At 46.9% G+C, this 23,822-nt stretch overlaps 1 protein-coding gene across 7 annotated transcripts in view; it reads right to left on the bottom strand.

The window, feature by feature from the left end:
- Positions 1–23,822, bottom strand: part of PXDN (peroxidasin) — a 146,558-nt gene that overhangs the window by 79,123 nt on the left and 43,613 nt on the right. For 4 of the 7 annotated variants that reach the window (XM_042848761.2, XM_008163712.4, XM_042848760.2 and 1 more), the window contains one exon: positions 3,242–3,313. The exons of 1 other annotated variant lie outside the window; for it this stretch is intronic. In XM_042848761.2, the coding sequence (XP_042704695.2) occupies positions 3,242–3,313 (72 nt within the window). Of the gene's footprint in view, positions 1–3,124; positions 3,314–7,083; positions 7,157–23,822 lie in introns of all 7 variants that reach the window. 2 more of the 7 variants (XM_042848762.2, XM_065587760.1) reach the window with 2 other exon arrangements.

The raw sequence follows: 23,822 nt of genomic DNA, 5'->3' as shown, positions 1-23,822 counted from the left end.
CAGATATTGTGGAGCACACAACAAGCAGCAACAACAATGGGAATATTGGTTGTACTGAGATCTAACTGAGTCTGTAAACTGTGCCAGCGCACTTTCAGACGTCCAAAAGCACATTCTAACACCATTCTGCACTTGCTCAGCCTATAGTTGAACTGCTCCTTACTACTGTCCAGGGTGCCTGTGTACGGCTTTATGAGACATGGCATTAAGAGGTAGGCTGGGTCCCCGAGGATAACTATAGGCATTTCAACATCCCCAATGGTAATTTTCTGGTCTGGGAAGTAAGTCCCTTCCTGCAGCTGTTCAAACAAACCAGAGTTCCTGAAGATGCGAACATCATGCACCTTTCCCGGCCATCCCACGTTGATGTCGGTGAAATGTCCCTTGTGATCCACCAGTGATTGCAGCACCATGGAAAAGTACCCATTGCGGTTTATGTACTGGCCGCCCCGGTGTGCCAGGGCCAAGATAGGGATATGCATTCCGTCTATTGCCCCGCCGCAGTTAGGGAACCCCTAACTGCGCATTAAAGCCATCCACAATGGTCTGCACATTTCCCAAAGTCACTACCCTTGATAGCAGCTGGTAAATGATTGCGTTGGCTACTTGCAGCACAGCAGCCCCTACAGTAGATTTGCCCACTCCAAACTGATTCCCTACTGACCGGTAGCTGTCGGGCGTTGCAAGCTTCCACAGTGCTATGGCCACTCGCTTCTCAACTGTGAGGGCTGCTCTCATTTTGGTGTCTTTGCTCTTCAGGGCAGGGGACAGCAAGTCACAAAGTTCCATGAAAGTGGCCCTACGCATACGAAAGTTTCACAGCCACTGGGAATCATCCCAGACGTGCAACACTATGCAGTCCCACCAGGCTGTGCTTGTTTCCTGGGCCCAGAATCGGCGTGAACCTGGCCCAATGCCACCACGATCTCCCAATCGCCACACGCCATGCTTCTAGGAATGTCTGTGTCCATGTCCTCATCAGTATAGTAATCGTACTGTCATTGCTTCCTCACCCGGTTTTGCAGGTACTGCACATACTGCTGGATAATGTGTGGGGTATTTACAATGGTCAAAACCGTAGCAGAGATCTGAGCGGGCTCCAGGATTGCCACGCTATGGTGCCTGCACGTGTAATCCTGGGAAAAGGGCGCAAAACATAGGAGGCCTGTTCGGTTCAAGATGGCCGATAAAAGGCAGTAAATGGTTGTCTTCTGTAGCTTTCATGGAGTTGGGAAGCTCGCTAGAGCTGCAAGAGCGGGAGAGCAGAGTTTGCGGCGGAAGCGTGAGCAGAGTTTGCAGCGGAAGCTGTGCGGCTCAGGTCACGATGGCCGAAAAACGGTGGGGAATTGTTGCCGTCTGTAGCTTCCATGGGAGCTCAGGACAGACAACCTGGAAAAATTAGCTAGCGATGCAAGAGCGGGAGAGCAGAGTTTGCGGCAGAAGCTGTGCTGTTTGGTTCACGGTAGCCGAAAAAAGGCAGGAAATGGTTAGATAAAAGAGTAGATAGAAAGACGAGAGGACATTCGAGGTGGATTCATAGTACAAGGAGACAGGCGGTGCACCATACTGCACCGTCTGCTGGCAGTATGGCGTCTGCCGTAGCTTTCACGGAGGGAGGAGTGAGTGACGGCACACACCCAGAAACACCCGCGAGAATGGTTTTGCCCCATCATGCACTGGGAATTTAACCCACAATTCCAATGGGCGGCGGGGACTGCGGGAACTGTGGGATAGCTTCCCACAGTGCACCGCTTCGACATTCGATGCTAGCCTCGGTACTGTGGACGCACTCCACCGAATTCACGCGCTTTAGTGGGGACACACAACACCGAATGTATAAAATTACTTCAGAAAATTCGAATAGAATAAGTTCAAATTAATTTCGTACTGTAGACGTACCCTAAGCTGAAAACTTATTATTTTACAGAAGTTAGTAATTTAACAGGCGCACCTAAATAATTAATGTACTATGAAGAAAATACGATTTGCTATTAGCATGCAAGTAAGCCCTACCAGTTGCTGTCAGTATGCTGCAGTAACCAGTGCTAGAGAGGGAGGAAGAGAAAGGCATTAAGGAGACAAATGACAGTTATCATATGTGTTTCACACTTCGTACCTAAATAGAACCTGTTCCCCTAAAAGGCAGCCAAGTGCCCTCTAAAATATGTGTATATGGATTTTCTGTGTATTTTCCAAAGTGTAGTTTTCTTGCATATAAAACTTGATATGAGGGATAAAAATGCAGAGAAAGTATGTAGCGCACAACTATAGTTACATGAATATAGTCTGGAAACTCAAAACTCCTATTGCCCTGCATGAAAGGAGATTCTCTTTTATAGGAACTCAATGACAATGAAATTCTCCCTGCAAAGCAAAAATCCTCTGCAAAATTAAACTTCCGGACTTCACAGACAGATCTGCAATATTATCTATTTAGTTATCGCTGTTTCTACCAGTCCAAGTACTACTTGAATTACTGTGTAATGGTGAACTGTTTTCTGATTAAGTAAACTGTGAATAACCAAACACATAGCTGAAACAATACATTTCTTTTTAATCATACTAGTACAGGCTATTTTCCATTCATTTTCAAATTAAATTCCTCTTCACTTGAACCTCAGTAAGAGAACAATAGCTTACACAATGTTGCTAGCAGAAAACTAACTGAAACACTTTCCACATTGCAGACAATGAGGATACCACTCCACCCTCCACCTCCCCCAATATACGGCAATTATCAGCCATATGTGTATCAATAATATTAATATTTTAATTTAAAAGGTTTTTTTAAATTAAAGATAAAAGTACTGAAATAAATTTTAGGGCTTGATTCACACTTTCATTTACACCAGTGTAAAACAAGAGCAACTCCAGTGCAGTGATAGGAGTTGCAGCATTGTAAAACCTATGTAGGTGTAAGCAGAATCAGACCTTGAATCTCTAATTAATGTACACTGTTTTCAATTTTGGTCTGTGATCATGCTTCTTCTCCAAGTCTACTACACAGTGCACTAGGACGCTTGGAATATAAATCACAAATAAAAGACAAACATAGAAATGAAGAATTTGACACCGTTTCAAATTTTTTTTCACATGCAAATGATTGTAAGAACGTTTGACTAACATCCCATTCCAGTGCAGACATGCAAAGCATGCAGGAAGAAAATACTGATCAAGACGTGCACTTTTCCTCTGAAAGGCAACCATGTAGATGACAGCACAGAAGAGAAAAGGCACTTACAGTTGTTCTAGAGAGGCAAGTCCTTTAAATGCTTGCCTGTCAATTGACTGGATTTCATTCTTGTACAAATAGCTGAAACAAGAAACAATCAGTAATATTAGTACACAAACAAGAGCTACATTAAGGTGGAAAAGAAGAATTAAGTTGACACATGAAGACAGTTTTTCTACTATATATTAGAAAAACAAAACAAAAACATGTACACGCTCACAATGCTTCCTGCTTGAGGATCCATTCCCCAGGCCCACCAGAAAAGGCACAGAAGACTGGGGGAGCCTCTATGCCCTGACACTGATAGTTGGAGGGCCTTTGGCCTTCTGATTGCTACCATGCCCTTTTGGAGGTTCCTTTGCCCTCATTTCCTGACAAGCTCTCAATGGATGGGAGTGTTAGTTTGATTAACTGGATATCCCAAAGAACACTGAGGTTGCTTGCAGCATCCTGTTTTCTTTAAAATATTTGGTTTGAACACTGGACCAAACCAGTGCTTAATTTGTGTCAGGGCTTGGCAGTTCATAGCCCCAGCACCTCTGGGCCTGCTGGGTCAGTTATGAAAGTAAAAAAAAATTGCTTTAGCCCTGGCACCTCTTTCATTACAAATTAAGCACCGGACCAAACATGGAAACCTATTTTTCCTTCACCAAATTCAGGTAACAAAAAAGGAGTCTCTGCGATGATCTGCCAGCTTTTAAAATATTCAAAGATAAATACAACTCAGTATCTTTGTATAATGGCATTCAGACAGCAAAAATAAATTATTTTTCCCCGTATGGGACATGGATGCTAGGTATGTTGCATTGATATCCATGCTAGTACTACCCAGAATCAACGCATACAGAATACTAAGTTGTGTCTATGTGCCTTGTATTCCTCCCCTAGAGGATGAAAACAAACAAGTTGCTGGATGAATCTGAGCAAGTGCTAAGTACCCCCAGGATATACACAAACTTTGAACTCATCTCAATTTTGATGTTCTAGAAGTCTAAATTATATATTTAAGAAGGGAACAAAATAAACTTTTCACATTAGCATTGATGTTTCAGTGTTCTATAAAACATTAGTACTGGTGCACTCCAGAAATCAGAAGATCAAAGTCTCCTGTCATTTACACAAAGGAAACCCAATATGTCCCATGAAGTCAGGTTTTGGACATAATTAATTGAATTTGTATTCTGTGTCCTTCATTAAGCAGCTTCTCTGTGTTAGATGAAGAGATGTTTCCCTTTTTACTTTATTAAGAGACATCCTTTTTTGACCTTATTGCAACCTACAGTTGCTAAATGAGGGAGGTGATGTTATTTCAATTAAAATATTTAGGCAATATGAGGATTTGTCCTCCTCTTTTCAGGAGGAAGAAATTTTGTTGTCATCCAAAAAAGAAAGGGTCTTGTGGGTGCTTAGAGGGCTTTAGTCGAGCAAACCGGATTAGACTGGATTAGACAAATGAAGATGAAATGGAGTGACTGGTGTCATTTGGTCATGGGTGTGGAGGTAGCAAGCACGGGCTTTGGGAAGGAAGAAGCATGCATTTTGTGTGCATTAGGGGTTGACTTCTCAATCTGAAATTATCATACAACACATAGCAGAAGAGTAGAGGGGAGATAAAAAGTCAAAAGACAGACTAAAAACCATTGTTTCATGATGTTAATATCTGATGATTTGTGGGGCCAATCTTGTGATTTTGGGGGGATCTGACTCATGATTTTTGATTTCTTGAGGTTGGCAATACTGGATTCAACGCAAGAGCAAAGCAACTCAAAAACACTTGGTCCCAGCCTAGAGGCATTTCTAAACTGCAGCATACTGGGAAGAGGGGAGGGAAGACAATCCTTCCCCCAGGGTAGACTTTCCTGCCTATTGCCTAGACCTCCCAGGCCCCCATAATAAAACTTCACTCCAGGTCTTATTTCAACTATCATTTTCTCCAGGCTGAGCCAGGACCATTATGCCATGTAGTCAGCTGATCCCATTCCATCATGTGCCCTCTCTGGAGAGTCCAACTCTGACCAATACCTGGGCCTTAAAATGGGCTATGTCAGTAAGACATGCTTACTGAACCTGCACGTCAGCACTCTGTTATATGATTTTTTTTAATGCAAAAATGGGATGTGACATTAACAGAGGGGGTGGGGGGGGAGAGAGAGAAAGAGAAATGTATTTCAAGTAGTAATAGAGCAACCTAATGAACACAAACCCGTGAGGAGACAAAACACTAAATATCACCCAAAAATATGTAACACACTCACTAAACTCCAACTGTGTCTAATAACAGGAACTTTGCAAACACTGTACTAGTTAAAAGTGTAATTAAGGACAGAGTAATATATCACTTAACTAACTATAAATTCTGTAATCTGTTATAACCTATAGCCTATTAGAACTTTATACGGGGTGAATAAACAGTTATTAGTGACTTGTGGATATACTTTACTAGGATAGAGAGTTTTGGGGAACACAATTCTACAATTAGTAGCAATTACACTTTCCAAATACTCAGAAAAAGATGATCCCTGCCCCAGCGAGTTCACAGTGTAGGGATGGACAGCCGACAGACAGACAGAGAGCGGTCAGAGAAGGGGAATAACAAAAAGGATTTTATTATATATCACTAAGATTCACTACAGGCAGCCTAGAAGAAGTGGATTTTTATGTGAGACTTAAAAGTGGACGGGATATGGGCCTTGCATACAAGTTCAGAGCATTCAAGTAATGTATAGAAGGTTGTGTAAAGAAAGCCAGGGAGGTGATTGTTTGAGAGATTGACAGACAAAAAGACAGCAATGTTAATGGAGGGTGACAGAAAACTTGACAAGCGAGTATACGTAAGGAAGAGCAGATGGGGAGTGTGTGTGTGTGTGTGTGTGTGTGTGTGTGTGTGTGTGTGTGTGTGTGTGTGTGTGTGTGTGTGTGTGTGTGTGTGTGTGTGTGTGTGTGTGTGTATATTAGGGAATCTAGAGAGGAGGATCCTGAAGAAGTCTCCCAAGATTGTAGTCTTGGTATTACATTTTACTTCTCTCTCCTTCTCTACCTATTCCCCCATATTCAAACTTTCACTAAATCTTGCCACTTGTTCCATCATCTTAATAGTTCCAAAATCTGTCCCTTCCTCACTGCTAAAACTATTCTCCATGTCCTGATCATTATCTCCTTGATTATTGTAACTTTCATGTCTGGCCTTAGATCTCTCACTTCTCTCTCAGCCAGCATGCCCCCAAATTCTCTGCAAAAATAATCATCTCCCACAATGCTGAGCACCTCATCCCCTGCTTTGAACTCCCTGAATGGCTTCCTGTCTACCAGTTCATATTCAAACTCCTTGTCCTCACCCATAAGTTTTTTTTTTTATCTTATCATAGCTACATTTCTATTCACATTTTCCCCACACACTTCCCTATCTTTTTATCTTGTACCTCCTTTTTTCCAGTGCTGCACATTGTGCCTGAATAGTTTTCCTGTCTGCATCTGGTAAGCTGTTTCTGCTGAGGGTAAGGAAGGAATTTTCCCCACCAGAGCATTACACAAGTCCTTGAATATATTAAAGGTTTAGGGGTTTTTTTTCTTCCCCATCTTTCTGTGCCATTGCTACTGTCAAGTCAACCCAATAATTTACCAGAAGTGAACAAAGCATATACATATATAATGAGTAACAAAGCACAGAAAGAATAAAACATACTGTGTATCATTTATTTAGTTAATAAATGAAGACCATATTCTAGTCTTCGTTTTTGATTGCTGTGTTTACATTCTACGGTGCAGAGGGAGAGCATGCAGCCAAAGTAATATAGAGTTACTGCAAGGCAGAATAAACATGTGAATTAGCTATGCTATGGATAAGGCCTCACCTATGATGAGGTGTTTTGGGGGGAGGTCTGGGGTTGCACATTGGCTAAAGAATCTCTACCAAAAATTAAGAATCTGAAATAGAAATAAAAGGAAAAGTTCAAAGCAAAACAAAGCCAGTTGTCTAATAGCAATAAAATTCATTTTGTCCTATTTTAGCATCAGAATCTGAAGTTATATTATTACCTCAGACAATACAGCATCACTGTGTTAGAGAGATTGTGGCAATGTAGCGGTCATTGATTTAAAAAATAAAATAAATAACCCCAGCTACACACCTACCAATAAAAGTGTACTTCTTTTTATGAAACAGGAAGGATAGAACATGTAGAAAGATTACTTTCTAAATACTTAATTTTTTTGGTATACAGAAAAAAACCCAAGTGCCTACCTGAACTCTAATTGTTGCTCTTCAAGGTGTGGGTGCAGACGTGTATTCCAACCGAGGCATGCACACTCCCAGCACACTAAAGCTGGAGAACTCTGCCTAGCACTATTCGTAAGGGTGGTGCTCTCACCTTCTGGCCCCATAATCCTTCTGATTAGTATTTAAGGGCAGCCCCACTCCAACTTCCCTCAGTTGCTTCACACAGAACATCAAAAGTAGATACTCTGATGCAGCGGGGACAGAGGGTGGGCTGTGGAATACACATTTGCACCACAGTTGCCAACTTTGACGCAGTAAATAAGCACTCCGACTTTCACAATAAGCCAAAAACCAAGTAATCCCAATTCAAAACAAGGCCAAAACAAGCCAATCCCTAAGAACCCCAACACTCTATGAGACTAGATCCCCCGGCGTGCAGTCTGGGACTGTGGTGGGCCGCTGCTTCCCCCCCCCCGCCCGCCAATCAAAAATGAGAAGCAACAAGCTACAAGCCAAATAAACAACAAGCCAAAAACTAGCCAACAAGCAACTCACAAGCTAATTAAGTCAAAAACAAGCCCAATTTCTGTGTTTTTTTCACAGGTTTGTCATGTCTGATCTGCACCCACATCTCAAAGAGCAACAGTTACAGTAAAGGTAGGTAACTCTTTTTTCTTCGAGTGCTTGCAGACATGTATTCTATTCAGGAGATTTACAAGCTGTAATGGAGTTCAGGCTTCGAATCTATGTCAAGAAGGACTGCAGAACTGCCTTTCCAAAGTTTGCATCTGATCTAAATGCAGTCATAATAGCATAATGTTTGGTGAAAGTACATATGAAAGACCAAGGAGCAGCCCTGCAAAAAAACAGTTACTCACCTTTGTAACTGTTGTTCTTCGAGATGTGTTGCTCATATCCATTCCAATTAGGTGTGCGCGTGCCGCGTGCACTATCGTCGGAGAATTTTTACCCTAGCAACACCCGGTGGATTGGCTGTGGAGCCCCCTGGAGTGGCGCCTTCATGGCGCTGGATATATACCCCAGCTGACCCAGCGCCCCCTCAGTTCCTTCTTGCAGGCTACTCCGACAGTGGGGAAGGAGGGCGGGTTTGGAATGGATATGAGCAACACATATCAAAGAACAACAGTTACAAAGGTGAGTAACTTTTCTTCTTCGAGTGCTTGCTTATATCGATTCCAATTAGGTGACTCCCAAGCCTTACCTAGGCAGTGGGGTCAGAGTGAGACATCGCTGAGTGCAGAACCGCTGAGCCAAATGCGGCATCGTCTCTAGACTGCTGTACTAGCGCGTAGTGAGCGGCAAAGGTATGAAAGGATGACCAAATCGCCGCTCTACAGATCTCATGGATTGGAACCTGTGTCAGGAAAGCAGTCGAGGAGGCTTGAGTCCTCGTGGAGTGGGTGGTGAGGCGTGGCGTCTGGACACCGGCCAAGTCGTAGCAAGCACGAATACAGGACGTGATCCAAGAGGAGATAAGTTGCGAGGAGACCGGTAGGCCTTTCATCCGGTCAGCCACTGCAACGAAGAGTTGAGTCGTCTTCCTAAATGGCTTTGTACGCTCAATATAGAATGAGAGGGCCCTGCGCACGTTCAGAGAGTGCATACGTTGATCTTGCCACGTAGCGTGCAGCTTAGGATGGAAGACCGGGAGGAAGATATCCTGGTTTACATGAAAAGCTGATGCCACCTTGGGGAGAAAGGCAGGGTGGGGGCGAAGCTGCACCTTGTCTTTATGGAAGACTGTATACGGAGGTTCCGATGTGAGGGCTCTGATTTCAGAAACAGGCCTTGCTGAAGTGATGGCTACAAGGAAGGCTGTCTTCCAAGATAGGTAAAAGAGTGAACAGGTAGCCATTGGCTCGAACAGGGGCCCCGTGAGCCTGGAGAGGACCAGGTTAAGGTCCCACGCCAGAACCGGTTGACGCAGTTGTGGGTATAGGCGATCCAAGCCCTTTAGGAATCTGACAACCATCGGGTTAGAGAAGACCAAGGAAGCATTTTCTCCTGGATGGAACGCCGAGATAGCTGCCAGGTGTACCCTGACAGACGATATCGCCAGGCCCTGCTGTTTTAGGGATAAGAGATAGTCCAGTATAAGTGATATCAACGTCTGCAAGGGGGGCGTGGCACGTTGCTCGCACCAACAGGAGAAGCGCTTCCATTTGACTAAGTAGGTGGCCCGAGTGGAGGTGTTGGGGTTACTAGGCCTGCCTGAGCCAGAGTTCTTCCATGTTTAAACTCTGTCCTTCCATGTTTAACTCTAATTGACCTCAACAACCAAGGACAGGAATTGGAATGTGTAAACAGCTAGTTAGCAATTACGACCTTGTTCATACCAGGTACCAAACAATAATGATGAGGTTTGCATGTTTCTAGCTGGGGAAGGGGTAATAAACTAAGGGTAAACAGAACCAAACAACAGTTTAGGGAGAAGTTACTAACAAGCTAGATTTATAGCCCTAGAATGATTTAATTGCTTAAATGTATAAACATGCCTTCGGTAGAGAGGGGAGGGGGAGTAGAGGGGGGGGTGATAGAGAGGGGGAGAGAGGGGGGCTTAGTTGTAAAATGTATAAAGAAGAGAGAAACTGTTTTTGCTGGTGTGCTTGATTTGAGACTTGCCTGTCTCCTTGCACCACTTTGATATCTCAAATAAACTTTGATTGTTTCTCCACCCCGGTATGTTTATTGGCGCGAAGCACTCCGGGCAACGAACCCCACTGTTGCTGTCCTCGGGCCCCTGTGCCGGCAACAGAGGGTTTCCTGCTGCCTAATAGAACTTGCTGTATGGATTGAAAGCAGAGTAACTCCACTCAAGGTAGCCATGCAGCATCCACGCAGTAAGGTGGAGCGATTGCAGGTCGGGGTGACAGAGTCGTCCGTGGTCCGGGGAGATCAAGTCTGGCCACAGAGGGAGCGTGATCAGAGGCTCTACCGACAACTCCAGGAGTGCGGTGTGCCAGTGCTGCCTTGGCCATGCTGGAGCGACCAAAATCATGCATGCCTTGTCCCTGCGCAGTTTGAGCAGGACCCTGTGGACCAGCAGGAATGGTGGGAAGGCGTAGAACAGCTGGTCTCTCCACAGTTGTAGAAAAGCATCTGACAGGGAGCCCTGAGAGCACCCCTGGAGAGAACAGAACATTTGGCACTTTCGATTGACGCGTGAGGCGAATAGGTCGATCTGGGGAAACCCCCAGCTCCGGAAGATGGAGTGGATGATATCTGGGCGAATTGACCACTCGTGAGATTGGAATGACCTGCTGAGACGGTCTGCCAGCATGTTCTGGACTCCAGGGAGAAACGTCGCCATCAGATGTATCGAATGGGCTATGCAAAATTCCCACAGGCGCATAGCCTCCTGGCATGGGGGGACGATCGGGCTCCCCCTTGCTTGTTGATGTAGAACATGACCGTGGTGTTGTCTGTGAGGACTGCCACACAACGGCCATGTAGGAGACCGCAAAACGCCTGACACGCTAGGCGTACTGCCATCAGTTCTCGTACATTGATGTGCAGGGCTAGTTCGGATGTGGTCCAAAGGCCCTGCGTCTGGTGTTCCCCAAGGTGAGCGCCCCAGCCCAGAGATGATGCGTCTGTGACCAGGTATAGGGAAGGTTGTGGGGTGTGAAATGGTACCCCTTCACACACCGACGTATGGTTCAGCCACCAGCTGAGGGAGGTCAAGACCGATTTCAGAACCGTGACCACCATGTTCAGGCTGTCCTGACCTGGACAGTACACCGATGATACCCAGGCCTGAAGCGGGTAGAGCCGAAGTCTGGCATGCTTGGTTACGTAAACGCACGAACCCACGTGCCCCAAAAGGCCGAGGCATATCCTGATCATGAAAGTTGGGAAGCCTTGGAGGCTGTGGATAATGTTTGCGATAGCCTGAAAACGAGTGTCCAGCAGGAGAGCGCGGGCGAGTCTGGAGTCTAAAACTGCCCTGATAAACTCTATTCTCTGGGTTGGCTCCAGAGTAGACTTTTCTCTGTTGAGTAAGATGCCCAGCTTGTGGAATGTGCGCAGAGTGACTTGGACGTGGGATTGTACTTCTTCCCTCGTGTAGCTGTGAACGAGCCAGTTGTCCAGATACGGGAACACCTGTATCCTTTGTTGACGAAGGTAGGCTGCCACGACGGCCACACATTGGTAAACACTCTCAGAGACATGGACAGCCCGAAGGGAAGGACGGCAAATTGGTGATGCACGTGCTTTACTACAAAGGGAAGGAAGCGCCTGTGTGGAGGGTAAATTGCTATATGAAAATACGCATCCTTCATGTCAAGGGCATCGTACCAGTCTCCAGGATCCAGGGAAGGGATAATAGTCCCCAATGAGACCATGTGGAACTTCAACTTTACCATGAATTTGTTGAGTCCGCGCAGATCTAAAATGGGTCGAAGTCCCCCTTTTGTCTTGGGGATTAGGAAATAGCGGGAGTAAAACCCCCTGCCCCTTAACTCTGATGGAACCTCCTCTATCGCTCCCATGGACAGAAGCGTAAAAACCTCCTGTATAAGGAGTTGCTTGTGAGAGGGGTCCCTGAAGAGGGATGGGGAGGGAGGATGGGGGGGGGGGGGAAGGGGAAAAGAAAATTGGAGAGAGTATCCCCTTTCCACCATGCAAAGAACCCATCGGTCTGAAGTTATAAGGGACCACGCATGGTGAAATGGGAGAGGCGATCCCGAAATAAAGGGAATGGATCCTGGGTGGCGACTAGTACACCGTCCTCGGGCGTACCTTCAAAAATTTTGCCTGGGCCCTGAAGATGGTCTAGGAGGGCCTTGGTTCTGAACGGGTTGGTGGCCGGTGGATCTCCTTCTACCACCTCGTCCACGTCTTCTGGAAAAGTCTTGCCTTGGACGAGGGGGAGGATAGAACTTTTGGGGCTGTGGTCTAAAGGGCCTGCGCTGGGGTCCTGGGACATGCATCCCCAGGGAGCGCATGATGGTTCTGGAATCTTTTAGGCTCTGTAACCGAGAGTCCGTTTTGTCCGAGAACAGGCCCTACCCATCAAATGGTAGATCTTGTAGGGTCTGTTGTAGTTCTGGCAGTAAGCCAGATATCTGCAGCCAGGAGATGCATCGCATAGCTATGCCCGATGCCAGTGTCCTAGCAGCAGAGTCCGCTACGTCAAGAGAGGCCTATAAGGAGGTCCTAGCCACCCTCTTCCACTAAGGCCCCAAACTCATCCCTCGACTCTTGGGGAATCAACTCCTTAAATTTACCCATGGAGTTCCATGAGTTATAATCATAGCGGCTCAAGATTGCCTGTTGGTTTGCGGCTCTGAGCTGTAGACGCCCCGCTGAGTACAATTTGCGTCAAAACAAATCGAGGGACTTGGCATCTCTAGATTTGGACGCTGCAGCCTGTTGACCATGACGTTCCCTTGCGTTCACTGAGGACACCACCAATGAACATGGCTGAGGGTGAGTATATAGGTATCCATAGTCCTTATAGGGAACAAAGTATTTCCTCTCAACCCCTCTGGCGGTAGGTGGGATAGAGGCAGGGGTCTGCCATATTGTGTTGGTATAGTGCGGGGCATCAGCTGAAAGGATACTCACCACCGGGTCCTCCATCTCCACTATCTCCTCTGCTTGGAGATCCATGTTACGTGCCACCCTGCGTAAAAGGTGAGCACGTAGGTCTATCGGGGGGGGGGAGGGGTCTGGAGAAGATGAGGAAGACGCTTCAGGGGGTAATGAATCCTGTGGTGGGTCCAATTGCGAGGGGTCCTGATATCCAAGATCCATCGTATCGGGATCTGGGACCTGCATAGGAGTGGGCGCAGGTGACTCCATACCCCCCGAGGGGGGACGACTGATGGTGGCCTCCGGTACTCCGAATGTACTGAGCGGGAGGCCGCAGGTGGAACCCCTTGGGCTTGGTGATATGCCCACGGGGTCCAGAAAGACCATTGTGCAGGATCCTGTCTAGGGTCTTCAGCCCCATCCTGCCAGTGACCCAGGTCGTCCACGGCCCGGAATGGGATAGGCTGAGCGGGAGGAGGATCATGAGGGCCAGGGTGGTGCAGAGCTTGCCTGCGTTGACTCCACTGGGAACGGTGCCGAGCGGTGCCGGCCCACAGGTGTGCGGTCTCTGCGCAGTGCCGGGGAGCGGTACTGGGATCGAGAACAGTGCCGATGGTCATGCCAGTACCGAGATCCAGACCTGGATCGTGATGAAGACCATCTGTGAGAGCGGTGCCGGGAGCGGCCTCTCGAGCAGGATCGGCGCTCTGACCGGTGCTGGGATCTGCGTCGGAAGTCCGAGCGGTACCGAGGTCTGGGGGGGTGCTGCGAGGTGGAAGGGTACCGGGAGGAAGATCTGGGCCGTGAGTACGACCAGTGCCATGATAGAGAACGGCGCCAAGACTGCGAGTGGCACCGGGACCTGCTCCTAGATCGGGAGCAGTGCCGAGAGCCTACACTCGGAGATGGTGGACGTACTAGGGCTTGCCCCTAGACTGCACCGTACGGTTGAGATGCGGTGCTGCAGCCTGAGTCGGTGCCAATTCTGTGAGGGCAACGAGGCCCCTCACCGTCGCAAACGTCTCCGGCGTAGATGGAAGACAGGGCTCAACCACCGTACGGGTCGGGGAGACAGTTCGTACCAGACTCAACAGCCCTTCTGCCGGTGCCGGAGTCAACGGTGCCGATATCGGCGCCTGTATCCTCGGTCGCTCTGGTCCCGGATGCGAATTCGAAGTTGACAAGGGGGGTGCCGGTGCCTCCGGTTTGCAAGGTCTCTTCTGACCCGGAGACGGGGACCGGCACCGAGATGCTTGCGGAGGGCGCGGTGCTGCCGGCGGTCGGTGCCGTGGGACTTTATTCGCGTCTCCTCGCGGTGCAGTACTGGAGGTCGCCACCGGAGTACTGCACACCGAGGCGCTCGGTGCCAGAACTTGGCGTGTCGAAGGAGGGTCCAGGCTAAGGGTCGCCTCCATGAGGAGCTGTTTCAGCCTAAAGTCCCGCTCATTTTTGGTTCGAGGCCAGAAAGCCTTACAGATCTTGCACTTTTCGGTTTGGTGAGACTCCCCGAGACACTTTAAACAAGAGTCGTGGTGATCACCCGTTGGCATAGGCTTCCAACAGATTGAGCACAGTTTAAACCCCGGAGCCTTGAGCATGAGCCCAGGCGGCACACCGGGAGGAGGGGGGGAGGGACCCCCTTCCAGCCCACTAACTTCACTTATAAACTAACTCTATAACTATGAACTACTAAACTACACTAAATCTATAACTATACAACTAACTAACTACAACTATATCTAAACCGGGAAGCAAGAGCTAGGGAGAGTGGAGGACAGCTATGCCGCACTCCACAGTTCCAACGACCGTCACGGGCGGTAAGAAGGAACTGAGGGGGCGCTGGGTCGGCTGGGGTATATATCCAGCGCCATGAAGGCGCCACTCCAGGGGGCTCCACAGCCGACCTACCGGGTGTTGCTAGCGTAAAAATTCTCTGACGATCGTGCACACGGCATCCACACACCTAATTGGAATCGATATGAGCAAGCACTCGAAGAAGAATATCCAATATCAGAACATCATAGAGGAATGTGATCAACTCTGCCTGCAGAGAGGTTATGAGCTTATTTGAAAAGGCCCCAAGCAAAGTCCGAGCTATCCCATACACCATAATGCAGAATGATATCCACCTGGAAATGGTTTGCACAGAGACTGCTTGGTCCTTCATGAAATCTGCATCAGAAATAAAAAGTCAAGGTGATGAATGAAATGGCTTAGTTCTTTCCAAATAAAATGCCAAGCTTCATTTCACAACCGAAGAACTAAGATGCTGTTCATCTGTGGTCAAGTGAGGTTTGGGAAAAAAATACAGATAAGTATATTGCTGGATTGGAGATGAAATTGTGACACCACTTTAAACAAAAACTTAGAATGTGGCCCCAAGACCACCTTGTCTTAAAAAAAAAAAAAAAATAGTATACGGAAGCCATTAGGGCCTACAACTCACAAACTCGCCTCACAGCAATTATCACAAGAAACACTGTCTTTTGGCATTTGAGAGACCAAGAACAAGTTGCCTAGGGCTCATATGGAGGACCCATGAGGACAGCCAGCCCAGTACTAAGGCCCCACAAAGGAATCACTCTCTTCACCAGTGGGAAAGAGACAAATGATCCCTCTCAGAAATCTCACTACTACGGAGTTCAATAAAACTGATTTCTCCTGGACCAGAGGATGAAACACCAAAACTGCTGCCAAGTGCACCCATAGTGAACTGAGAGACAGACCAGAGGACTGAAGGTGTAACAGATGCTCCAAAATGTCCTGCATGCAGACATGCATCAGTCGAATTCCCCAAACTAGGGACCAAATTGAAAAATACTTCCACTTAGCCAAATAAGTAGCCCTAGTAAAGGGCTTTCTGCTATTACCTGTCAAGCAGTTTTGGAACAGCACTCCTCTTCCTTAACTAACCACACAGCATCCATGCTGTGAGATACAGACTGATCAGCACTGGATGTGAAATCTGACCATGACATTGAGTCAGTAGGTCAGGGTAAAAAGGAAAAGGAATGGGAAGACAAACCAAAACACAGAGGAGGTTGAAGAACCAACATTGTCTTGGCCAAGCTGGTGCAATGAGAATCAGTCTGGCATGATCCAGCCACTAGCGTATCTAGTGGGATGCAGGGAAAGCAGCTGCTTCCCCTCAGCAAATTTGCCAAAAGCGGCGCCTTTGGCCAGAGGAGCGAGGGGGGGTGCAGGCTGGCCACCCGCAGCGCGGCCGGCATCCATGGAGGGGGCGACGTGTGTGCGTGCGCGGCCAGAGGAGCGGGGGGGCAGGGCATGCGACCCGAAGCCGCGGCTGGAGGAGCGAGGGGGGAGGCACAGGCTGGCTGCCCGCAGCATGTCCGGCAGCCATGGGGGGGCGGCGGACGCGCAGCCAGAAGAGCGGGGGGGCGCAGGCTGGCAGTCGGCAGCCACGGCCAGAGGAGCGAGGGGGGGGGCGCGCGGGAGTGGCACGGCAGGGCCGGAGGAGCCATGGGGGGGGAGGGCCGGAGGAGCCAGCCAAGGGGAGGGGAGCCTTTTTTATGTTTGCTCCCCCGCCTCTTAGGAGCTGGCTACGCCACTGGATCCAGCATCATCTTGAGGAAGACGAGAGGAATGAGTAGGATTGGGGGAAGGTACATCAGTGTCGACCATCGATTCAGATGATATGCATCGATTAAGGAGCCCTGACTGAGACCTCCTCGCAAACAAAATCGATGGCACTTCTTGTTGTCCTTTGTTGCAAACGGGTCAATAGCAGGAATGTCCCATTCCCTGAAGATGAACCACAGCACACTGCTTTTCAGACACCACTCATGATTCTGGGAGAAATTCCTGGTGAGATGATCAGCCAAGTAATTCTGGGCTCCTCATAAATGAGCAACTGAGGGAATGATGCTCTCCTTGATGCAGAACTGGTAGAACATTATTGCCTCCTGACAAAGCTAGTTGGAGCAGGCTCCTCCCTAACTTCTTCACATAATACATTACAGTGGTGTTGTCAGTAAGTATGTTAACCACTGTGTTCTTGATCTGCGCTCAAAATGCTCTGCATGCATTATAAATAGCTTGATATGAAGATAAGCTTCATGCTCTTCCCACAAACCTTGAAACTTCAATGTCCTCAGATGGTCTCCTCACCCTATTGGGGAAACACTGGTATCTAAGTTCCTGGTCTTAAGAGAATGAGCAAAAGGAACACCTTTGAAAACATTGACCTAATCCCTTCACCACATTAAGGACTCCAGGATGAACAATGGTATTCACACTAACCTGTCCAATAACTGACAAATTGGGGGATATACCAATCTCAACCAGCTCTGAAGAGGACAAAGGTGCAATTTTGAATGCTTGACCTCATAGTGAATGTGATCATATGACCTAACAGTTTCAGGTAAACCTGGATCGTGGCTGAAGGGTCAAAGTGGAGAGACAGACTCAGGTGACAAATCATCTCAAAATGTTCATATGGCAGAAACACCCTCCAAGTCTTAGAATCTACAAGGGCCCCAATGAACTTGATTTTTGAGTTGGTATTAATGTTGACATTTCCTTGTTTAAAGTCAGACCCAGAAGATCAAAGGGACTTAGTGTATATTGGGCGTGCAGGAGGACTTGTTCTCTGGACTTACCCCTCACTAAGGAATCATTCAGGTATGGAAAGACATCAATTCCTCTTTTCTGAGGTATGCTGCTACTACAGTCATGCACTTGGCCAAAAAGCGTGGAGCTGAAGACATGCCAAAGGGAAGCATGATGTATCAGTAGTGTAAAGCCCCCATGACAAATCTCAGGAATCTCCTGTAGCTTGGAAAAAAATCACAATATAGAAGTAAGCACCCTGCAGATCCCGGGCAGCAAAGAAGGAAGAATAGTAGCCGGGGTAGCTATGTGGAATCTCATGTACTTGATATACTTGTTGAGACAGCAGAGATCGAGAATAGGTCTCATTCCTACCTTAGACTTGGGGAACAGGCAGTACTATAAGTAGAAACCCTTTCCCTGATGCAGCAGGAGGACCTCCTCTATAGCTCCCAAAACACACAGAATCTGGACCTGCTGAAGGAGCAGTGGCTTATGAGAGGGGTGCCTGAAAAGGGACCAGGTAGTTCGGTGGGAAGAAAGTATGCACAGGAATTGTATGGAATAAGCTGATCTCACAGTGCTTAGGACCCATTTGTCTGTGGTTACTCTATCCAAAGCACTGTAAAAGCAAGACAGCTGGTCCATGAACTGAGGAGATACAGTCAGGGAGGTCACAACTGGAATGCTGCAAGTCAAAATGGCTGATTGCTCAATGCTGGTGAAGGACAGGCTGTTTGTCTAAAATTGGACCCGGAAGACCTCTACCTCTGTGACTTGTGTCCTTTCAGGGAAAAGTTCTTGCTGCCTAACAGGGAAGGATGACTGCTGGAAAAACTGCTGCAATAATATTGCTGCTGTTGCTACTGACCTCTATAATAATGCCTTTGTGGCTGGGGTAAAACCCCCCAATGGATGTAACATGTAACAATAGCATGGAAGTCTTTTTAAAAATGTAGAGTCTTGTCACTCTTCTGAGGAAATAAAAACTGACCATCAAAAGGTAAGTCCTCTATGCTCTCCTGAATGTCAGGAGCTACACCAGAATTCGGTAACCACAGGGCCCTTCTCATAGTCACAGCTGATGCCACAATTCTGGAAGAAGCATTTGCCTCCTCCAGAGCCTATGGTAACAATATTTTGGCCTACCAGATGGCCCTCCAAAATAAATACCTTAAACTCTACCCTGGAGGATTCTGGCAACTTATCTGTGAATATAGACATAAGGTCTGAATTGACAAAGTCATATTTAGGTAACAGTGCCCTGATGATTTTCAGTGTGCATCTGTAATAGCGAAGTCAAATTTTTCTCCCCATCAAGTGCAGCCTCTTAGACTCTTTGTCCTTAGGCTTGGACTTGTATCTCCCATGCCTTGATCTGTTATTTAGTGCTGTTACAACAAGAGAGTTAGGGGGTGGCTGGGAATAGAACCACTCGAACTTATGCATAGGAATATAATACCATTTCTCGGTACACTTTGCTATAGGTGGTAATGAAGCTGGGGTATTCCACAAGGACTTTGCATGCTCTAAGAGAGTTTCATTCATTGGGCAAGCCGCTCTCTCTGGAACTGAGGACTCGAGAATATCCATATGCATATTCTACTGCACAAGCTTGGCTTGAACGTCCAAGGCAGAAGAAGACTCCAGTATCATGGAATCATCCAGTGCAGAGGACAACGAAGGAAGCAGGGCAAATGGAGGCTCCTGCAGAATTACTTGTCCCTGTAAAAGAGGTTCAGGCTGAAGCGGTTCAGGAATGACCTCAATCTGTGTCTGCAACATACGTGGTTTAAGTAGAAAAACTGCAGACAGGTCTGGCAACCTTGCCCTGACCTGAGCCAAAGACTGAGAGCTTGCAGACTAGGGAAGCCACTGAGGATAGGGATATGGCATTGGTGGCCACTAGATGATGGGCTGAGAGCCACAGGAACAGTGCCAATATCGGTACTGATGGTGATTCGAGGGGGGTATTGAGGATCTCTGACAGTGTCACCTTGAAGGTGACGGAATGGAGGAAGACTCCTCAAACTCAAGCTCAATGAGCTCTGGAAATTGTCCAGTGGTAGCGGAGGAGCCACCTCCAATGAAGCAAACAAACGACCAGCCTCATCCGAAAGACAATACGACAATGGTATCTGTACGGAGGAGCAGTCAACACCCTAAGCACTGAAAGAGGCATTGCACTTCCAGTTGGCACTGAAGCCAGGCTGGTACCAATCCTCAAGTCTGCAGTGAAAGTATCATCAGTGCCGAAGACAGTATCTTTGTCAATGGACTCCTCAATACCAAAAGGGAAGCTGACCTGCACTCTGAACCTTAGACGATGTGAGAGATGACGCTGGCAACAAAGACAGTTCTGAGATCAGTCCAGGCACAGCCAAAGGTACAGTAGAAGCCACAGCTGCTGATGTGTCTTGAATTAATGGAGTCAGGAAGGGAAAAACAGATCAGGTCTGATGTCACCTGGTACAGTATTGGCCTTGAGGCAGCCTGTGCCGATGCCAATGTCATCAGTACCAGACTCAACTGATGCCTTATGGCTAGTACCGGAATTGACAGTATGGTGTCCAACTGATCTCTATGCAGCACCTGGGACTGGTTAGATAGCCCAGCTTCATCCCACATACCCAAGGACTCACGGTGCTGGTCAATGCTCTTAGAAGATGAGGAGAAATCTCTCTGAGCCTTGGAATGTCCTTCGTCCGCCATATGAGACCTCTTCCTCAGAGGACCCAAGGAAGGAGAACGATCTCTCATCCTCCTAGGAGAAATATCCAACCTTGGGTCTGGAACAATATCCCATGTCAGCTGCAAAGGTCTCTGTGGGACCAGACAATCTGCAGAGGTCCCCAGTATTGAAATGGGTCTCATGGCCTGCTCCAAAAGGTGCTGCTTGAGCTGCAAATCCCTCATCACCTGCATTCTCTTTTTAAATGACTTGTAGATGGAGTACCTTTTCTTAACGTGCCCTTCTCCCAAGCACAATAAGCACTGAGCGTGGGGGCCACTATTAGGGATAGCCACCCCATGACAAGTAGTGTTTAAAACCTGGCAAGGGCATCCCAGCAAACTAAAAGTTATTGCTTACCACTAACAAACACCTACGGTTACTACTAAACTGACTATGCTAATGAACAAACTAAGTAACTATATACAACAACTCCAGAAACACTGGACAGAAAAAGGTGTGATTCAAGCCTTAGGCAGTGAGAAGAAACTGAGGGGACGCAAGGTGGTGCTGCCCTTAAATACTCCTGGGAGGGGCTAGGGTGCAAGCGTCAGAGGGTGCAAGCGTCACCCCTATTAGTACTACTAGGAAAAGTTCTCCAGCTTCGGTGTGCTTGGCAAGCGCACACCTGAATGGAACATGCATCTGCAAGCACACAAAGAAGAATGTAAAATTGTGTCCATGTCATCAACATTTAAGAACATAAGAACGGACATGCTGGGTCAGACGAGAAGTTCATCTAGCCTAGTATCCTGTCTTCTGACAGTGGACAATGCCAGGTGCCCCAGAGGGAATGAACAGAACAGGTAATCATCAACTGATCCATTTCTTGTTGCCCATTCCCAGCTTCTGGCAAATAGAGGCTAGGGACACCATCCCTGCCTATCCTGGCTAATAGCCATTGATGGACTTATCCTCCATGAATGTATCTATTCTTTTTTGAACCCTGTTTATCATTTGTCCTTTATAAACAGACAATTATGAAAGCCTATGGATCTCAAGTAACCTTTGGGACTCTCTTTCAGTCCATTCTAACCTTTCTTCCAGTGGAATGGTAAAGGTGGAAAGAGCAGGCTCACTTTCAGAAAGAAAGTATGTAGAATAAATACTTGAAAATTAACACTTCTGTGAAAATTTGCTGGAAAAAAAAGAATTCAATAGATATTCACTTTTCTCAGATACAGACACGTTATTTCTTTGGAAAATATAAGAAGGAACAAAAAAACATTATAGTTACCCATCACTTGGGGAACAAAGCGGACAGCACCCTTTGATTCTGTGAAAGTTGGATTCCCTGGCCTGGAGGGCTAGAGATGTTGGTAATGATGTAAGTGAGAAAACTCCTTAGGCAATGAATGTAACTTGCTAACATTAATTTTTAGTCACTAGAAAATGTGTTGTTTTGTTTGTAACCATAACGGTCTCTTGCTTAGTATCACTTAAATCTCTGTTCTTTATTAATAAACTTATTCTTAGTTTTACTATAAACTAGTTTAGGGCTGCTATACTGAAGTTAAGCGCGAGTCCACAAGCAAACTAACAGGGCTGGTGTGTGCTCTGGCTCTTGGAGGCAGCAAACTTAATTTCTGTAAGGACCCAGTGAGAGGGACTGGACATTACAGAGAGATGTTGCTGGGGAACTCAGGAACTGGGGTTCACTGACAGTTGCCTGCAAGGCAAGATTCAAACTGGCAGAGTTTTGAGGAGTTTGCTGGTGAAGCAGACAGATTGTGTGGCAGGAAACTGACATACAGTCTAATCTTCAATAAAACTCACTGAGGCAGAGAGGTAATAGTGATTTACGGTTCTGGGCTGCCCTGAGGAGAGTCACAATAAGTAACTTCACACACAAATAATGTCATTCAATTTAATGGAACTACTCAAGTGCATAAAGTTATTTATGTTTGTAAGTGTTAGCAAGATCAGGGCCCTTCTGAGTGAATACCTAAAGATTTGAGAATAATTTGGATTATTTGGCAATGTTTCCCATGAAAAAATGTATGGTTCTTAATAAAAGAACCTAAATTATAAATAATTTTTTTTTTAAATTAATGGAGATATCCTATTTTCTAGAACTGGAAGGGTCATTGAGATCAGCCCCCTGCCTTCACTAGCAGGACCAAGTACTGATTTTGCCCCAGATCTTTAAGTGGCCCTCTCAAGGATTGAACTCACAACCCTAGGTTTAACAAACCAATACTGAAACCACTGAGCTATACCTCCCCCCCCCCACCTACCTAGATTTTAGCTGATCCCTTCTGAGTTAAGGGGCCAGCTTTCCTTCCCTGCTCTTGCCCATGCTGCAAGCATAAGAACTGACAAACTCACAGCTGGGGACCAGACCAGTTCACCGGTATGTTAGTTTATCTCAAAACAGGTTTTAGTCTTATATTTAGTATTTAGATGCTAGGAAATGCTTGCAAATTGCTACATGTATTAATCTCACTTGTTATGTCTGTATTCCACACTATACGAAAATATGTAAGTTTTGCTTTATAACTTTGAAAATGAACTTGTGAACTGAGGTTTGGGAATTGTTGTACCACCACCCCTATGCAGAAGGACTATCAAAATAAGATCGGGCATCAAGGAAAATCACAATACAAAGGATTGGTTAATGGCCCTATCACATCTGGGAAATACTATGGGCAGGAACCTCATCCTGTGGGCTTGGAAGCTGAATGAAGGATATAAAACCAAGTCAGAGGAAAATGTTCTATCTTCTTGGCTGTTTGAGCTCTGACAGGGCCAGAGACTCTAAACTGAGGATGAGTTCCCCTGGGTCTACCCTGAAAGACACTTTGAATTGACTACAATTACACTACAACTCTGTCACTCTTAGGATTTAGATGACTTGTTTTAACATGTAAACAACTCTCTCATTTCTTTTGCCTAATTAATAAACCTTGAGAAAATTTATTACAGGATTGGCTACAGGCATTATTTTTGGTGTAAGATCTAGGGTACCAACTGACCTGGGGTAAGTGACTGGTCTCTTAGGACTAGAAACAACCTCAGAGTGGTGTGATTTTTGGTGTAAGTGACCATTTATCAGTAAGTCCAGTTTGTCTAGGGGGTAAAATAGGAGAGTCTAAGGCAGTGTTTCTCAAACTGGGGTCGCCGCTTGTGTAGGGAAAGGCCCTGGCAGGCCAGGCCGGGCCCGTTTGTTTACCTGACGCATCCGCAGGTCCGTCCAATCGCAGTTCCCACTGGCCATGGTTCGCCGCTGCAGGCCAATGGGGGCTGCTGGAAGGGACGGCTAGTAAGTCCCTCGGCCCGCGCCACTTCCAGCAGCTCCCATTGGCCTGGAGCAGCAAACCGCGGCCAGTGGGAGCTGTGATCGGCCGGATCTGCGCACGGGGCAGGTAAACAAACCAGCCCGGCCCGCCAGGGGCTTTTCCTACACAAGCGGCGACCCCAGTTTGAGAAACACTGGTCTAAGGGGACTGTGACTCCACGGTAAGACTGTTACAGGGATGCAGGAGTTCACATTTGTTACTGGCTTGGTGAAATCT

The sequence above is a fragment of the Chrysemys picta genome, chromosome 3 (genome assembly GCF_011386835.1).
Source record: "Chrysemys picta bellii isolate R12L10 chromosome 3, ASM1138683v2, whole genome shotgun sequence".
In the NCBI taxonomy this organism is placed as follows: Eukaryota; Metazoa; Chordata; order Testudines; family Emydidae; genus Chrysemys; species Chrysemys picta.
The sequence above is the reverse complement of the archived record's forward strand: the minus strand, read 5'-3'. Positions and strand labels throughout refer to the sequence as shown.